Source organism: Cavia porcellus, unplaced genomic scaffold, assembly GCF_034190915.1.
Source record: "Cavia porcellus strain 051 isolate PalLab524CR breed Dunkin Hartley unplaced genomic scaffold, mCavPor4.1 scaffold_29, whole genome shotgun sequence".
Classification (NCBI taxonomy): domain Eukaryota; kingdom Metazoa; phylum Chordata; class Mammalia; order Rodentia; family Caviidae; genus Cavia; species Cavia porcellus.
The window spans coordinates 46,940,273-46,958,389 of NW_026947512.1; the positions used below are offsets into that span (position 1 = coordinate 46,940,273).

Consider the following 18,117-nt stretch of genomic DNA (forward strand, 5'->3'; position numbering starts at 1 on the left):
TTAGGCAAATACTTTTGGGCCAATGATATTCTGAAGAGTGAATGAGGTGAATGTAATTATCAACTTTCAGTTTTTTCATATGATGAACAGATAATGATTTTGTGGTTTTATTGTTTATCAAGCTCCAAATACAGAAAGTAGAAAATGAAACTATCCCAAAAGTGGAAGTTATTTTTCCCTGCTTACGTACTAAGATTTAGTCACTGCCTCTGACAGTCACTATAAAAAATAAATGCTTTCTGAAACTGTGCAGAGGCTGAAGAGGGCCAGGACAGCAGTCTGCAAGCATGGCTCAAAACAGAACATCGTCTACAGAGAGCTCTTGGGAAATCTTCAGGAAGTACCGCATAGACCAAGAGGTGGGCTTTGCTCTGCCAAATCCACTGGTAAGAGACAGCAGTAAAATGTGGAAAGATGTGTTTTATTCTCATTCATTACCTGAGCAATTTAACTTCTACTGAACAACTGTAGTGTAGCAATGGATAAATTAGTGCCAACTGGAAGCAGAATTTAAACAACTGGGTCTCATTTACTGTTTTTCAGTTTGTATTCCTAAAAATTTAGTCAAGTTTGTAATTCTTACTCACCTAGGACAAAAAAATAGAAACTGATGAGATAAAGTTATGAAAAGTCTTTCAATTTTAAAAAAATCGTACTATAGGAATCTAGAGATGTTTATCACAAGTGCATTTTTGGAGAGCAATTTGAAAATGCCAATGTTGTAAATAGGCCACTAGTCACAGGGAAGCCTCTGTCTGTACTTATACATCTTAAATTGTACAAAGCATTTGGAGCTAATTTGACTAGGTTCATGAGTTGACACTTCAAGTAACTTAGGGTTATATTAATAATATTTGCAGTTTATTGAGTGTGTGATTCAAATAAGAGTATAAAATCCTTTTTTTCCTGCAAGCTTTAGCTATAAAAAACAGGGTATGTGGGGGGATGTTTGTCTTAAAAACTACTATCCCCTAAGTTGAATTCCAGAAAAGTTCATACCAATCAATTTGTCAGAAGTGAGATGGCCAGATAGAGTTGTCCAGTGCTCAGATCCACCTCCACCAAGGGGGACCAGAATAAGAAGGAAATTGTTTCATTTCAGAGTAAGTGGAACTGTATCCCAGCAGGGGAGAACCAGAAGCTTGTAAGACATAGAGGCTTGGAGCAGTGACATAGCAGCTGGAATAGCACATACCTAAAGCAAAATCGTGTGCCATGAGAAGGAGACACAAGAGTGGTGATACCTCTGACCACACAGATATTCCAAAGAGAAGCCAAAAAGTGCTTCCTTAAGAGAAAAAGATAGACACTTTTGATTTAATAAAGACAGAAAAATCATGAATGGCAAGAACAAATCTATCTGAAATTGTGAAGGATAAAGAAACTTATGCTGTGAGACTTTAAACTGCAAAATTTATAATCACAATGCCTGGTATGGAAGGGATGGAAAAGGAATTCAACTTATGAAATGATGCAAGTCCAGGAAAGCCACAATATATGTGGATTGATTCTTTATTTGAAGCTTCGGGCATCCCTGGGAGTCTTGGAACTCATCTCCATGGGTAAAGGGACTCTCTGATTATAGCATCTCTTGTGTGTCCAGTAATATGCTAGATCTTGCAAGATATATATAATTAATAGCATAACATAATCCTTGCCATCAGACACTGAGATATAAAAAGGCTTTGCACTATGATGACTCAAGATACTTATGTTTGAGTTGCACTAAACCAGATACACAAAACCAATTACATAAACTCTCTGAGCCTGGATTCTTTCATTCATGACAGAGAGACAACTTCCTGGACTATTAGAAGAAGTAAATGAGAAATAGGTAAAATATCCTTGTGCAAAGTACCTAATCCACTAGTGATATTTAATACATCTCATTTCTCTTTCAAAGAATTTTAAATCAAGCTGAGAAGAAACATAAAGTAGCAGATAACAGCACAAAAAGGTATAATCATAGCATTTCTACTGGCAGAGACTGTTGTCGTGCTGAGCAGCAAGGAAGATTTCAAGAGAACTTGTGAGCTGACTTGAAATCAGGCAAGTAGAGGAGCTGGAAGAAAGGAAGTGGAGGGCTCAGAGAAGGACTTTAGCTCTGCCTGTCATTCAGGTAGCACAGTGCTTCTGGACAGTCAGTGCTTGCCAGGACAGTTTGCACAAAGAGAGGGAGAGGCCAGGCTGGCTGTCGGTGGAAGACCAACGTCAGTCTGTGATGACTTCCACTAGCAAATTAAACTCCTAGTTTTTTTTTTTTTTTCTCTTTTCTTTTTCCAGGAGGAGCTTCCTGAGAAATATAATGCTTGGATTTTGACTGCTAAAAACTTGACGGAACTGATTGAGGCCGGCCAACTTCGTGAAGAAGTCGAGAAGGTTGGTAATATCTGTCTGCCTTTCACATAGCTTCTTCACAGGGTCACTGGGCTGGAAATTAAGTCCTCATAAGACTGACGGCGGTGAAATCTCTCCATCTGTCCTCAGCTCCCGATGCTCAGCACTGATGACCTTCAGGAATATGAGCAGCAGTGCCTCGCACACTTAGCCTTGGGCTGCATTACCATGGCCTACGTGTGGAACCGGGGGGATGACGATGTCCAGAAGGTTTGGAGATTTACAGATGTTTCCTATGCTACAGGATGGATTTTCATTTACCAGAAATGAGATGTAGTTTCCACTTCCTGTACAAACTCACAGTTGAAGAAGGGACAGCTCAGAGGCAGAGCTCTTGCCAAGCACGTGGTAGGCTCTAAGTTCGATCTCTCATAGCAGGAAAAAGAATAACAAAAAATATTTCCAAGAGGCACTGTAACTGTGCTTTAAAAGTTTAGACAAGAGAGAAAAGAGGAAAAGAAAACATCACTCACTGACTTACTGTGTCACCTGCTATCATTACTATGTTTTAGTATTTTACTTACATAGCACAATCGTTCCATTTTGTACATACACATATATAGCTTCTTTGTGACTTAATTTACATGGCGAGTATTTCCTAGGTGCCATGCAATAAACCTTGTCATTCAGACTATAATTTTTCAATGAGTTCCTAGATATTTTACTCGTTTTTAATATTTTCCTAGAATAAAAGACACTTATAATAAATATCTTTGAATGACTCTCCTTAGTTAAGGCTAAAGGGCTTATATGTTAAACATATTGGTTTCACTGAATACTATCAACATCAAATAGCATTAATTATAAAATATGTAGTTTAAAATATCTTTATATATGTATTTATATTATGCATTTTGGAGTTAGGCATAGTTTCATTTTTATAAAATAGTATCAGTTAGGAGCCTATAGCTGCTAAAAATTGTTAGCCTTGATGGGAGTTTTACTGCGAAACCAACCAAAAGTTTTTCAGTTATACTTCTAGGGATTGGTGTAGGACAGATGGACGGCAGAATTCCAGTGCATCTGAACTGCCAGCCTGTGTTCATTGTCTACCCAGCCACGCAGCTCTGGTGCCTCCATTCCCATCCTGTGCAGGAAGGCTAGTTTAGGCCAGTACAAAAACTGGAGGTCCAGTTAAATCTGAAATTCAGATAAGCAAATTTTTACCATGTCAGTAAACATGCAAATTTATTGAGCATCTCATATTTCATTTGTCCACTGTAATAATATGAAACTATTGTGGATTATAGTACTTAAACTTTAAATCACAAATTAAACAGATTCTGAAAGGATTTCCTGCTATTTAGGAAAGTCTGTCTTTTCTGACAAGGGTAATTTTTATCTTATGTAGGTATTTTTCTATTCATATCTTGCTTAAAGACAGATTAGTACATGCTCCCTGTGTGATGAATCATCTCCAAACATTTAGAAAAGAAGAAGTTGCTCGGGGAATATCTTATACTTTATTATAATCTTCAAACTGCTTCACCCACATTCCACATCATACAAAAAAGAGAAGACATACTCTAATCTCAAAATCTAACAAATCAGAGGCAAGATCACAGTCTCACCTAGAATGGCCAGCTCAGCTGCAGGCATCATGGGTGCAGCAGGTGTGGTGGTGAGAAGCAGAGACACTTGAAACAGAAAGGAAAGCTGGAAAACACTAGCACAGCTCATGGAGATCAGAATGTGTGTAGCTTCTTACTAAAACAACAGAGAAGAGGAAGTTCTTCCTTCCGGTAAGAGTAAGCCTTGGCAGCCAGGCACTGACATCATCCCTAGTGAAGCTTATTAAAAGAAAAAAAAAAAAAAAAAAAAAAGAGTCATCAAAAGAATTTCCTTCTGAACTGAGAACCAGGAACAGAATTTTATTTGTACTTTCAGTTTGCATCATGTCCAAACTCTTAATTACAGGTAATTCAGGTGTCTATGAGAACGCTGATTTTTTTTTTAACCAGTGGAAATGTTATGTCTTGCATAAAACAATTGCTTAACAAGTGTTCAGAGAGTGGCTGGATGAATGATGGAATAAAAATATCTAATAAGGCCACCAGGAATGGAAAGACACAGGCTTTGGAAAGTAAAGTGTGCCGGGTTACTTTGCTCTTTTTCCTCCATATGGTCAAATTTTGCCCCCCAAATCTAAATCCACAACGTGAATATTTAATAATTATTGGGGTAAGTTATGAAATATGAAAGAAAAATGCATTTAACTGGTCTCAGAGTGCCATTATATAGAATGTTTTGGCAGCCAAGAAGCTGAAGAAGATGTTTCAGGGGGACCCTAACAGCTATGCTTTACGCAGGTTTTGCCCAGCAACATTGCTGTGCCCTACTGCGAGCTCTCCGAGAAGCTGGGCCTGCCTCCCATTCTGGTTTATGCAGACTGCGTGCTGGCGAACTGGAAGAAGAAGGACCCCAGTGGGTATGTACGCTGTGTCGGCGGGAGGAACCAGGGCGCACGGCCGTTGCCATCAAAGGCCTGCCGTTTACTGGTTTAATTTTAGCCGCACAGCTCCTCTGTTATTGGGTACTGTTTCTTCAACCACTGTGTCTGACACTACAAATGTACTGTGTGTAAATGAGAGAGGTGCCTAGTTAGCACATCCTGCAACACGCAGAGACCCTGGGTTCACTGTGAATTAGACTCTGAACTACAGGTAAATATTACCCCAAGCAAGATAGAAAATATCTCTGTTATCTCCCCAAATTCTTTCGGGCTCATTTCTATCCAGTTATTTTTTCTGCTCTAGGTAACTACATTCTAATTTGTCTTAGCAAAAATGAGTCGGCTTTGTACAAAAAAATCAGTAGATTTTGATGCTGGATTTTACACCGTTGAGCCATAGAGTGCATACTCTTTAGTGTCTAGCTTCTTTTGGTTGACGTGCTTTTGAGATTCTATTCCTTTAGTTCTGCATAGTCACCTACCTTTAAATCATCTCATCTTGGGCAGGACAGGCTGGAACAATTGGGCTTTCAATGCAAACTGCTCAAGATCTGCTTAATGTTAGGATTTGCCAGGGTACAGGGGCAAGAGGGCCACAGTGCGCTGTGGATCTAGGTGTGCGTGTTGTAATGATTGCAGTACAGCTGTATACAACAGAAAATGCTCTTGTCCTTTTTTTTGCCTAACAAAAGCAGTAGCTCCAACAAAGCAATAGGATTTGATTTGATATCAATAACTCAATCTCATGTGAATTTAAATTTCCTTTCTTTCTTTTCATCACGACATGGCTGCTTTCATAAGACCAATGACCTATGAGTAAGTATTTGATTCTCCTTTCATTGTTATTTGTTATTAATCATTTAATTTTATCAGTGTAATTCAAGTGTATTTTTGAAATGATTGACTGAATTCAGGCAAAAAATAATTTAATTAAGAAGGGACCAATAGATCCTTAACAATGTCTATGAGTATAGTAATACTGATGACTCTCTGATATTGTCAACTACAGATACATTCAAAAATATTTATATGTATGCAATTAATATGCATAAATACAGATTGAAAATAAATCTGTGTATCTGTAACCTAATGACCTCTGTGGCCAGAACAAGCAAGCAATGTCAATCAGTAACTATGTTCCTGTCATTTTTTACCCAATCCTTATAACCTATGCATTAAACATAGATAAGAGCTCAGGAATCTAAGGTAATTATATGCATATCCTGTCTGGGCAAAGACAGACTAATGGGGAGAAAATTGCATAATGTCATCTGATCAGGAAAAGGGGTAGGAAGATTGGGAGCTCTGTTCAAATCAAAGACTCAGAAGGAGGAGTCCCTAAAGGAGCTATTCAAATGGAGTCCAGAATACCGAGGAGAAATTAGCTGGAAGGTAGAAATGATGAGAGCTTGGAGAAAATCTATTGCAAATGTGGAGATCATGAAAGCGTAGCTTTTGTGTATCAGTAGAGCTGAAGGGTCACAGCTGAGAGTGTAAATCATTACTGATGAGGATAACAGCATAGGAAAGGGATGAATGAATACATTAATAGAAAGGTAATGTAGAAACTTTGCTGGCTATAATCAGGAGTTTAAAGAGTTCCTTTAAATAAACAAGTTGTAGACAAAGTAACAGTATCATCTCTCCCAGAGACAGAGACTGACGATGCAGGACCATGCAGCAAAGAAGCATCAGGTGTGGAGCACAAACCACGACCATGTTTGCTCCAGTGCCACAGCTTCAGTAAAAGAAAAATTGAATTTCTCCATCAATTGCCTTGTAAAGCACTGAGAAATTGAATGGTCTTCACAGATACATATATGAACATACATATATGTGTTTAAGTGAAAAGATTACGCCTTCAAAGTTTACCTCAAAATTACATCTATTGGGAGCTGGGGATTTAGCTCAGTGGCATAAGCACCTGCCTTGCAAGCAGGTGGTCGTGAGTTCGATCCCCGGTACCGATAAAAAGAAAAAAAAATTGCATCTATTAATATGAGTCTACATCTATCATAATACACTGTGAAAAGTTAATAGGATAATACAAACAGATCAGTCTTGGGGAATTTCAGTTACAAGTTCTGGATTAAAATTCCAAGTCCCAGTTTAATCTGATTTATGATTAATTATCTGCTTTTAGACAAAGGCCTAATAACTTTTTCTTTTCCTTCCTTTTGTTTTCTTTTTTTCCCATTTGTTTTCTTTTGGTGATGAGCATGTTGACAAACTATGTACAACCTAAGAACACTCTGACCCCTTTTGCTGATTCTTAATATTCCTAAACATATAGTAGAGATGTTAAGGGTGTGCCCTGTCCCTCTTACAAAATAACTTTGACAATGAAATAGGATAAATAAAAGCTCATGACAATGTAAGTTGCTTTACATGTATATCATCATCTATACTAAATTTCTTGCTTGCTTTAACCAATTTTCTTAGGAATATGGACATTCTGTTTTCATTTCCTGGTGGAGACTGCAGTAAAGGTTTTTTCCTGATTTCTCTGCTGGTGGAGACAGCAGCTTTTTCTGCAGTTAAAGTATGTTTATCCACATCTATGGAGTTTATGTCAGTTTCATGCACAGTGTTTAGCAATTTCTCTGTAGTTAACATGTCTTGGCTTTGTCTTAAGTAAAACATTAGATTGCTTAATTGGAGGTAACAGATCATCTAATAGAAATATTACATTTTGGGGTATTGCCTAAAATATAATATCTAGAGGTCATATATTTAGAATTGAATTTGAAATTTCTATAAGACAGAACAATTTTAATGCACTTTGTTATTAATAATGTTAAGTTCAGTGGCTTTGAGTTTTAGAAATAGAGATGAAAGCATAGATTTAATCTGTAGATTAAGACAAGAAAAGTTTTTCTAGTGGCAGTGTGCAGCGCTACGAGATCTTATGAATTTGCCTTTTCTGTTTGTTGGTTTTCAGAGAGTCCCCACTATCCTAAGCGCAGTGCAGCATCGGGACAAGGAAAGCCTGCGACAAGCGCTGCTGGACATCGCCGACTGCCTGAGGAAGGCCCGGAAAGTGTTCGAGGAGATCCACGGCAAGTGTCTGGCAGGCAGCAGGCGGGCTCGCACCGCAGCTGCTGGGTGGCCAAAGTGCGGAACGTTGAAAAAGGGAAGCAAAGATCAACTATCACTTACTTAGGGTGTTCTCACGGATGTATTTTTTGTCAGAAAATCCTTATACTTCCTGTGTAGTTGACTTTATTAGTTCCATTTTATAGGTAAAAGAGCCTAAACTCAAAGAGACATCACGAAACACTTCAAGTTGTTTAGGGTGAAACAGGGAAGGCAGAAACCAACCTGAGTCTACTGTATTTGAAGAAACTGCCTTATCTGCTACCACGACCCAGGAAGAAGCCCACCGAAGGGGAGGCAATTTTAAGTTCCGAGAAAGTCAGCTTTTGATAAACATGACTTTCTTAATTCTGTTTCTTTGCAAGTTTGCTAACAATGGAGAACATCCATTGAGTCCAAAGGTTATTGAAATTAACAGCTAAATAAGCTACCAAAAGTTCCTAAACAGCTATTTACAAAAAGCTACATGCACCCTACATGATAAATTTCACATATATGTGAGTGTTTACCTCTGGGCATGCAGTTACTGTGGTTTGCTCTTTGGCAGGGAAACATACCTTCAGATCAGATGTGTGATGTGGGGGGAAGGCGGCCCTGGGGTGTGGTCTGTGGGGAGACTGGATTTAATTGATTAATTAATTTAGCATTTATTCACAGTGCTCAGGATGGAAGCCAGGATCTCATGCATGCTGGACAAGTGCATTATCACTGAGCTGCACCTCTGTCCTGAATTGGCTCCAGCACCAGTTTATCTACTGACAGCAAGCGCCTGAAGTGACGCATTGCTGACAGTTTTCTGACCTGATGGCACATAGTAGTGGTCAGGTGGCTCTTCATCCCCTGCCCCTCCCCGTGCCTCAGGCCCCTCGAGTGATGGGCAGTGGAGGGCAATGAGGCCTGGCTCTAGGGACTTCCCAGGTGCAGAGGCCCTGGTGCTTTATTCCTTGTGGCCTTTGCTGAAGTCCTGCCTACTCTTCCCACTTCAGAGTCCCTGATGGATGCTGTTAAACTGAACATATTCCATCTTTTTCCAGGGTATGTGGACCCAGATCTATTTTACAATGTTCTTCGCAAATATTTGTCTGGGTATGTATCTGTTTCCTTAAATTCATTATCTCTCTATTAATAGGAAGAGAACACACCAAAAAAATTTTTTTTAGAGAACATTGATTGTCTCTGATTTTGTTTGGTGATAATAATTTTTGTCATTACCATTTGCCATTCTGAGGATAAAACCCAGGGCGTGTACATTTTAGGCAACACACTACCACTGAGCTATACTGTCAGCCTCTATTTCACTTTAAAGATAATTTTTGAGCCAGAAACAAGTTGAAAATGTTTTTCTTTTGTGATTCTGGACCGGTAGTTTTTTACTGGTGGTCCTATTGGGTTTTAGTTCACCTTATATCTATTGGGTTTAGATCACCATTTAAACCCTAAAATACACACAGAGAAAGAACCGAAGGTGTTTTCTATTTTTACTCAGCCAAGAATGCCCTGGAGGGGTCATTTAAAGAGTGAATGATCTGTGTTACTGCAAAGATGAGGTTCCTTTCTGAGAATATATGTGATTTATTATTCTCATACATAAAAACTAATACGGAGTATGGAACAAATCATTTTTCTTTTTCTTAACCTCTGGTGGAAATTTTCTGAAATTTAACAGTTAACCCAAAGACGAGTTTTTCTTTCCTTTCTCGCCTAGCTGGAAAGGCAACCCCAAGCTGCCTGATGGCCTGCTATATGAGGGTGTCTGGGATGAACCGAAGCAATTTGCAGGAGGCAGCGCAGGACAGAGCAGCATTTTTCAGTGCCTTGATGCTCTTCTGGGCATACAGCAGACCACAGGTGGAGGTAAGTGGGAAATGGAAAATAATTACCTTTTGCATTAAAGCAATTATTACCTTCTTGCGAGAAAACCACTTTCCTTTCTGCATGGAACTAAGACTTGATTACCTCTGAAGAAGCCAGTGCCACATATTCTGAAAATGTATGGTCACTGTAAGAAAGTCACCTGCAAAAGATATCCAGCTATGGTCAGGAGGGGAACTCAGAGACCTCAGTGTCTCCGGAGGGGTCGGGAACCAGTGGTGGGGTCAGCAGTCAGGACCCCAAAGGAGCATATTTATTATGTTCCTTCTGGAGCTTTGAAGAAAGCGGGGAGAAAACCCTCTATTTCCCTCTGTTTTCTGAAGCTTCTGCTTAACAAAGGGCAAAGCACTGACCTAAATGAAAACATGCTTTTTCTTAATTAAAATACATTTTTAAAGGATACCTTTAACTCCTTCAGACTCAGTGTCATGAGCTGGCAAGCCCAGAGTAAGCACATTCTGTCTCCATCCTGCTGGAAAAGCAAATACAATAGAAAATAAGAAAGAATGCACAGAGGAAAATCCTTATTATGAAAGATGAGTTTTGCTCTTTCCATTTTCAAAAACATAATAGTTTCTATAAATGCCATCATTAGTAGCAAGAGCAATAGCAGTTCGAATTTCAGGCGGCAGCCTCTTGCTGCCCTGTCTTGGGAAGACTGTGGCGTGCTGACCACTCGTCTCTGTCACGCCCTTTAGGACCTGCAGCTGAGTTCATCAAGGAGATGAGAACATACATGCCCCCTGCACACCAGGATTTCCTCCGTTTCTTGGAGACCTGCCCGTCAGCCCGTGAGTTTGTCCTCTCCAGCGATGATGCTGACTTGAAGGAGGCTTATGATAATTCTGTACAAGCTCTGGTCTCCCTGAGAAACTACCATTTGGGAATAGTGAAGACCTACATTCTGGATCCCGCAAAAATGCAGTCTGGGGAAGAGAAAACCGAGCAAGTGGGCCAGGAACACAGAGGAACGGGAGGTACAGACTTCATGAGTGTCCTGAAAACTGTCAGAATGAAAACCATGCAGTCGCTTTTGAAGGATCGTTAGCTCAACCCTAGCAAGGGTGTCAGCAACTCGCAGAAATCTGCGCCTGTTCCTGTAACTGCTCATTATATCAAACTTGTGAATTAATACCATGAAAAATGTGCTGGGGATGTGGGGTAAAAGATTTTAAACCGTTTCTGTGTTCTGTGAAATTTTGGTAGGAAATTGTGAAAAGATAATTAAGCAAGAATGTGAAAGATAATATTAGATACTTTTGAGCTGTACTATTGAAATACAACTATTAAATTATATAAGTAGAAATCATACAATAGCTAGCAAAACTTGCTTCCTTTTTAATTCTAATTAATTGTCCCTCCAGAGGAAATCTACTCCTCACCCTAACCCTCAGAGGGCTAATAAATTCCTGGATTTGAAGATGTTAGCATCGTATTTTCTCATTGCTGCCTGTTTGTGAGATACAGTGAGCTCCAGGATGCCAGAGACCTTATGGTTCATCAGACTCAGCTCTTATAAGGTGCTTAAAGCTGGCCATCTGAGTAACTATTTGAAGGTTAACAATGTGAAATATAATTACTAGTGTGGATTTCCTTCTGTCTTGTCCCTGTTTTGTTTCTTTCAATTGTTCTGTTTTATTCCCTTTGAAATAAAATTTTAAAAGAAATATTAATAAAAGACACTTGAAAACCTGTTAAATGAATATATCAAAAAACAAATGCATGAATACATGAATCGAGCCTAAGAAGGAAGGGCCACCTTTGAAATTTCTTTTGGCAAATTAGGTCACTGAATATTCACAGTATGAGGTTAGTTTATCAATTTTGGAATTCTATAGTGTCAGGGCTTGGGGGAAACTTAAATCATCCTAGCCAACCTCTACATTTTAAATATGACAAAGTTGTAGCTTCAGAGAGTAAAGTAACTTATTTAGGGTCATACAAGTGGTTCCAAGTGGGAGTAACTTCTTATTTTCGTGATAACACTCATCTTTTTCCCATTCTGCTTAGCACAGACTAAGGGAGAGGGAGAGGGACTTCGAGTGAGGAGAGGCGCTGAGATGACCTGGTAGGATCTCTCAGGACACAAACACGATTCTTCCATAAGAAGGAGACACTTGGGACCTTTGTAGGAAAATAGAAACAACTTAATATCAAAATGTTCAGTAAATTAATCAGACACACATACTTATATGAGAAACCTAAAATGTAAATAAAAAAAACAAAAGAAAAGATAGATTATGGGAAAATGAAGTTAGATCTTTTGTAAAAGGCAATAGAAATAAGAATGAAGGGAAGGGCATGGAAAGGGGTACGAGAAAAGGGTAAAACAAGAAATCAGATGGATTATATCTATGTACCAACCACCACAGGGAATATAATCGTTATGCACTGGAAACATGTACTATTAAAAATAGTAGGCCAGATAAGAGGGGTGTTTATAAAAGCAGCAGGAGAAATACCTCACAATGGTCTCATGAATTGGGATTAGCCAGCACTCTGAGTTCATGAAAACTTCAGTTATAAGATGGAAAATAAAACAGGAATATTTCAGGTAGGAAATGTGCACAAACTTCTAAGCACCATAATAACATTGCTCCTCAAATATGCTCTTTTCCACTGGACAATTTTACTTGATTCCCTAGAAAATCCAGTAAATGTCAACAGTAATCATGTATACATGGCTGGTCATATTTTATTCTTTGTTCTTCTTGCTGATGTTTTTGCAATGAGAATATCATTAAATTTTATAGTAAAAATACATATATTATATACCCACACTAGCTACTTTTTCATCATTGAGACAAAACGACATAACTTAAGAGAAAAGAGGTCTCACTTTGGCTCACATTCTTAGCCCATGACAGCTTGGTATAGAGCAGAAGCACTTTGGTAGAGGGGCACAGCCGAGAAAAAAGTGCTAGATCTACAGCAGCCAGGAAAGGATGAGAGGAGGGAGGAGCTGTGGAAGGATATGCACCCTGCCGGCTCATGCCTCTGCAGACCAGACTCCACCTGCTGAGGGCACATTCAGCCGTGCATTAATTTATGATGAGTATAGGCCATCATGATCCAATCAACTTCCAAAAGCCCACCTCTGACTCTTGTGGCTTTGGTGGGGGGCATTCTAGGTCTAAACCACACCAATACTGAATACACATACAACTAAATGTACCTGCGAGTAGCTTCAAAAGGACAATCCAAAAGGCCACCACACTCAGAGTTTGATGTAGTAGGGAAATCTCCGAGAGTCTGGAGATAGACTTGTAGCATCTACCTTGGACATCTATCAATTTTGTGACCTTAAGGAAGTCCTTATATTTTTGTAAGATGAGTTTAATAATATTTGCTGTCATGGATTTTATCTAGATGTCCCCTTCAAATCCTCATTCTGTCATAGATGAGGCTTTTTGGAGATGGCTGGATCTAGAGCATGTGATTTTGGGATTGAGTGTGTGATACCGGGCCTGATTTACATGGGGATGCCAGAGTTAAGGATGCCCGCCCTGGGTGTGAGTGTTCCCTGCCCCCAAGGCAGGACGTGGGGACAGAGTGTGAGGAGCGGGAAGAAGGCTGGTCTCGGCGTGTGCTGCTTTGCTATGGGCTGCCCTGCTGCCTGCCCCGGGCTGGGTCTCCCTTCTGCACACCACCCTGCCTCAGAGCCAGCCAACTTTGGACTGAATCCTCTACAAACTGTGAGCTCCCTCTTTGAGCGTCAGGTATTTTTTCTAAGCAGTGAGAATAGTGACTTAGAGAGTTGCCCTGCGTGCTTCACGAGACTACCGTGAGGAATGAGTGGTAGAACGTGCTACAGTGCTAAGAAATTACAAAGTCCCAACTTCACATCGGCCAGCCCGTTGCCAAGTACACTTACTGGCTCCAGGTTAAGACATTTTCTGTATTTTCCTGATCTGTGCTGATTTTTCTGCCCCCAAAGCACTAAGAAGCTGTGTTTTAGGGATTTTATTCTTCCAGTTAGATAATTCACATTGAACACCTTGAGAAGCAGAACATCTTGATCTCAGAGCAAGGTCCTGTATCCCCACATTTAGAGCCCTACATCTGTTCTGACCTGGGTTAGAGAAGGGGTGTGGAAGAAGAAGGAAGCAGGATCATTGTCACAGACATGCACTACAGATAAGCTTCCAAATCTACTACAGTGGGTATGGATGCTTATTTCAGAGCCTCCTTTTTCAGTCAAATAATAGAGAGCAAGAGCTTGGTTTTCCTCCAATGAATGCATGTCTGGTTTGAAAAATACAAAGTGAAGGTCTCTAAAGAAGGTTTTGCATCACACCCTGTACCACATGGACTCTGCCTGTAGCAGGGAGGGCCTCTCCATGAGTGGAGTGGTCAGCAGGGAATGAAGCTGACAGCCATTGCTACGCAAGATCTCATCTAGACATAGCAGGTAGTAACCAGATTCCCATCACCTCAATTCGTTTTCAGTTGCTAATAGCAAAACACCACAAGCTGTGTGTGTTAATCAGCTTTGGATCACTGTGACAAAATGCTGGAGAAAATTCTCAGTTTAAAGAATGAACAGTTTATTTTGGCTCAGGATCTCAAAGGTGTTCATCCTTGTGATGGTAGCTACGCAGCTGTGGGACAGAGAAAAACTATTCAGCTCATGGTAGCTGGGAAACAGGTTGGAAGAGGTCAGCTTACTGATCCTCCCTTCAAACGCATGGTCACTGGTCCCTGGGTCCCTCTCACTGGTTCTCATGTCCTGAAGGCTTCACAGCATCCAGAAAACTACAGGCTGCAGTCCAAGACCTGGGCATATGGCTTCTGGGAGACACTCAAGATAACACTGGGAAAGCTACAGGGAAACATGTGTTTTCATGCGTCCTCTGGGTCCAGGATGGAAAATCAGCAACCGGTGATGCCCTTCTTGCTGCCAGAGACCTCAGCAGGCAGAGGGAAAGCAGGGCAGGAGAGAAGGAGTTCAGGAAGCTGCTCTTTCACCTTCTCCGGAAGCTATCTGGACTCAGTAATGGGGCTCCAACCTAATGACCTTACCTAATTCTAGCCCCCTCTGAATGGCTCACCTTGAAACACTGTAGTCAGACTGTGTTTCCTGCCTCATACGCTACAGTGTGGGTTGAATTCCAACATGGTTTTCTCCGTGGACAAACCTATTCAAATCATAGGATGGTTTTAGTGGAATTAACGATCATCTATCCAAATGTATGTTCATAATGGTGTATTTTTCTATATGTTGCTTGCCTTAAGCCAGGAAAGTGAGATAAAACATGCATCATAAAATTAACTATTTTATTCCCCTGTCTTCTAGAATTGGCTTTTGCACATTTTAAAGTTCAGTTTGTGTTTTTATATCCTATTGTTTCTCACCCTAACATATTAAATATAATGCTTCACGGAACTAAGAAGATTATAGCTCAGTTATGAACCCTGTGAACTAAACACCTTTTACAGAGTTCGACAATGAGCTTGATACAGAAATGTTCTCATTTCCACAGGATTGCTTTAAATGACAGTAACGATTTGACAGCTTAGAAGTTGAGATGGAACAAAATTTTCCCAGATCCCTATCTACCCTTGGTAGTTTCTGAGACTGTTGGCAGCTCTGAGATGTAAAACTCTGCATACGGCATGAATCCAGATCTGAAAGCTTTGGTAAGACAGCAGGCCCTTTGTTAGGGATGACACCAGGACCTACTTACACTTTAGCTCATTTAATTCCTAAAGAACTTTGTGAAGTACGTGTCACTATCCTTCCCACTTTAGAGATGAGGCAACTGAGATGTCAGTAGGTCAAGAAAGTTCCTGTAAAACAAAACAAGAAATTATGTAACTTGTTGAACTAGACCCCTAGAATTTAAGAAATAGGCATAAGTGCATAAATTCTGCAAATGTGCAGCAGAATAGTCTAATATATGTTATCTATTGGTAGGACAATTTTTCTGAAGTATAAATTAACATTGACACCTTATTATCTGTTATTATTGTGAAAGTCTCACATACATTAAATTCAATTAATTATCACAGTAAGCAATGGAAAAATACTATCACTAGCTACTTTTTGTCTACAGTGACTTTCGTATCCAATAGATTTCAGGGCTTTTCAAATGCCACCCATCTATGGAAAAGAGAAGATGTGGTTAGGATCCATCGTGTTGAGAGTTTGGTTGCTAGCTGATGGGATTTGAGGAACTGAATGACTCATGTGAGCTCAAACTTCATCAAGTGATTAATCCCTCAGTGGATTTACACTTCAGAGGTTTATCCACAACTGGACCCTAATAAGACAAACTGAATCACTGGCATACCTTTGAAGGATACATCTTCTTTCTTAGTCCTTCCACTCAGGCTTTTTCTTATCCTTTTTCTGCCTTGCTGCATGTAAGGAGCAGTTTTTCTCCACCTCCTCCTTCCCTCATGATGTTCTGCCTCACCTCAGGTCACAGCACTAGAGCTAGCAGACCATGGACTGAAACCTCTGGAACCATAACGCAAAATAATTCATTCCTCCTTAAATTGCTTATGTCAGATATTATGTTATACAGATGGAAAGATTGCAAACATGCCAGGCGACCTGATCCCAAATCTTTCAAACCATTACACAGTATAATCTCCTTGGTTGCAAAATTGTCTCTCATAAGGGAATTCTATTCTTTTTTACCTTTGCTAGCAAAGAATTGGATGTTTCATTGAATGAGACCTCCCTAAGTTCCCAGCTCACTTTTTGTTACATTGTAATAATAAGAGCACAGTGGACATAAGGTGGTAAGAAGATCCATTTTGTCCCCACAATTATCATGTGGAGCAATTGCACAACAGTTCAGAATGGGAGCTCAAAAACTTCCCTGAACTTGGAAGGTATCCGGGACAGTATAGATACAGAGTCTTGGCCAGAAGGAATACTCCCTGGGGACGTGAGCCTAATGGGTGCAGACACTGGTGCCTGGAAATATGATGATGACATTGAAAGGAAGATGAAGACTTTCAAAGTATGCAAGCTGCATGATAAGGAATCATTTGCTTATGTCTATGCAGCTGAGCCCACTCACAGAGCTTTAGAAGTTTTGTTCAAAATGATAAATGAGAAAGTGAGGCACACGAGGTGAAAATATTTTATTGGTCAGTGTTCTTTAGAGAAACAGAATAGATGATATAGATATAGATATCATACATAATATGTATAAATATGCAAGATGACTGATTAGATAACCTTATAGTGCTAGAGGAGGAAATAGTTCACATGGCTGCCTGTGCCCTGAAGAGCTGGACTAGTAACTGCTCGGTTCAAGAAACTGGAAGTCACAGAACAGAAGGGACCAAGGAGGACATGCCAGTTCAGGACCGAAGGCCTGCGATCTTCAAGAGTCATTGCCACGAGTCTATGTTCAAGCTGAAGAAATTAGACTAATCTCTACAGGCAATAGCAATAGGAAAAGATTATTCTGGCCAAGCAGAATGGAGCTTTTCAAAACGCAGGCTTACTTTCTCTTTCTTTCCTTTTCATTTCGTCTGGACTGCAAGTCTCTTGGATGGTGCCACCCAGTCACAGTGACCTTCATACCCTGCTACCTCTGGTGCTCTATATATCAATAATCTCTGGAAAAATCCCAAAGGTATGTCTAGAAATGTGCCTCACCAGTCTGCTAGGTGCATCTTAGTCAAGTTGTCAGTAAGATTAATGATCACATTCCTCTGCCTTGGATGTTTATAAATATTTTTTAAATGTTAACTATGTATATCTGGTATTAGAAACATGTGATAGCAGAGAAACAAACAGATATCTAAAGACCAAGAATGAAAGCCTTCCCCGAAAATGAAACTTAATACTTCACATACAGGATGATCACTAGACTGTTCTATCTTCACGATCAGGTATGATACAACAAGAACTCATATATTCTAATATGTTAGTTATAATATCAGCATCAAGATATCCATCTTTGCCTTGACCACTCAGTTAAAATTCCATTTAAAGATCAGTTTAATCTATGTGGAAGTCCTAACTGCATCTCTCCAAGGGTGCAAATACATATTCACTAGGATTTAATGTTTGATCCAAAAGCTGTGTACTTTATATGTTATTTATTAAAAAGTTACCACTTGATGTTGACATAATCAATAACAAAATAAATCAAAAAGCATTGGCAGATTATAAAATGCCAAGATTTTTCTAAGAAAAGTAAAGTTAAGATGTAAAGCTACCACTGGGTTATTAGAAGTATACACTAGGAAGTGTTATATCTAATTTAATTCTTTACAGGTAAAAATCAAGCTGAACAGAAGAAAACAGTAATATATTTAGTTCATTCAGAGGA

The 18,117-nt window shown here is 39.6% G+C and overlaps 1 protein-coding gene and 1 long non-coding RNA gene across 2 annotated transcripts; one reads left to right on the forward strand and one right to left on the reverse strand.

The window, feature by feature from the left end:
• Positions 1 to 222: 222 nt before the first annotated feature.
• Positions 223 to 11,516, forward strand: Ido1 (indoleamine 2,3-dioxygenase 1). Its single transcript, XM_003464634.4, has 10 exons — positions 223 to 386; positions 2,284 to 2,379; positions 2,488 to 2,607; positions 4,707 to 4,825; positions 5,651 to 5,665; positions 7,292 to 7,391; positions 7,791 to 7,908; positions 8,980 to 9,031; positions 9,651 to 9,799; positions 10,516 to 11,516. Exons 1-10 carry the CDS (start codon positions 288 to 290, stop codon positions 10,863 to 10,865), a joined length of 1,218 nt encoding a protein of 405 aa, XP_003464682.1. The 5' UTR covers positions 223 to 287; the 3' UTR covers positions 10,866 to 11,516.
• Positions 11,517 to 14,007: 2,491 nt separating this feature from the next.
• Positions 14,008 to 16,773, reverse strand: LOC134473947 (uncharacterized). The gene is made up of 3 exons (XR_010044453.1): positions 16,111 to 16,773; positions 15,505 to 15,607; positions 14,008 to 14,955 (listed from the first exon to the last, which is right to left on the reverse strand). It is a non-coding gene; the product is annotated as an uncharacterized LOC134473947 (long non-coding RNA).
• Positions 16,774 to 18,117: the final 1,344 nt, after the last annotated feature.

Excerpts from the sequence above, each read along its gene's own strand:
- Ido1 (XM_003464634.4), top strand. The coding sequence starts at position 288 with ATGGCTCAAAACAGAACATCGTCTACAGAGAGCTCTTGGGAAATCTTC. Across the intron at positions 7,909-8,979 it reads AGTGTTCGAGGAGATCCACG|GGTATGTGGACCCAGATCTA; the intron begins GCAAGTGTCTGG and ends ATCTTTTTCCAG. Across the intron at positions 9,800-10,515 it reads ACAGCAGACCACAGGTGGAG|GACCTGCAGCTGAGTTCATC; the intron begins GTAAGTGGGAAA and ends CACGCCCTTTAG.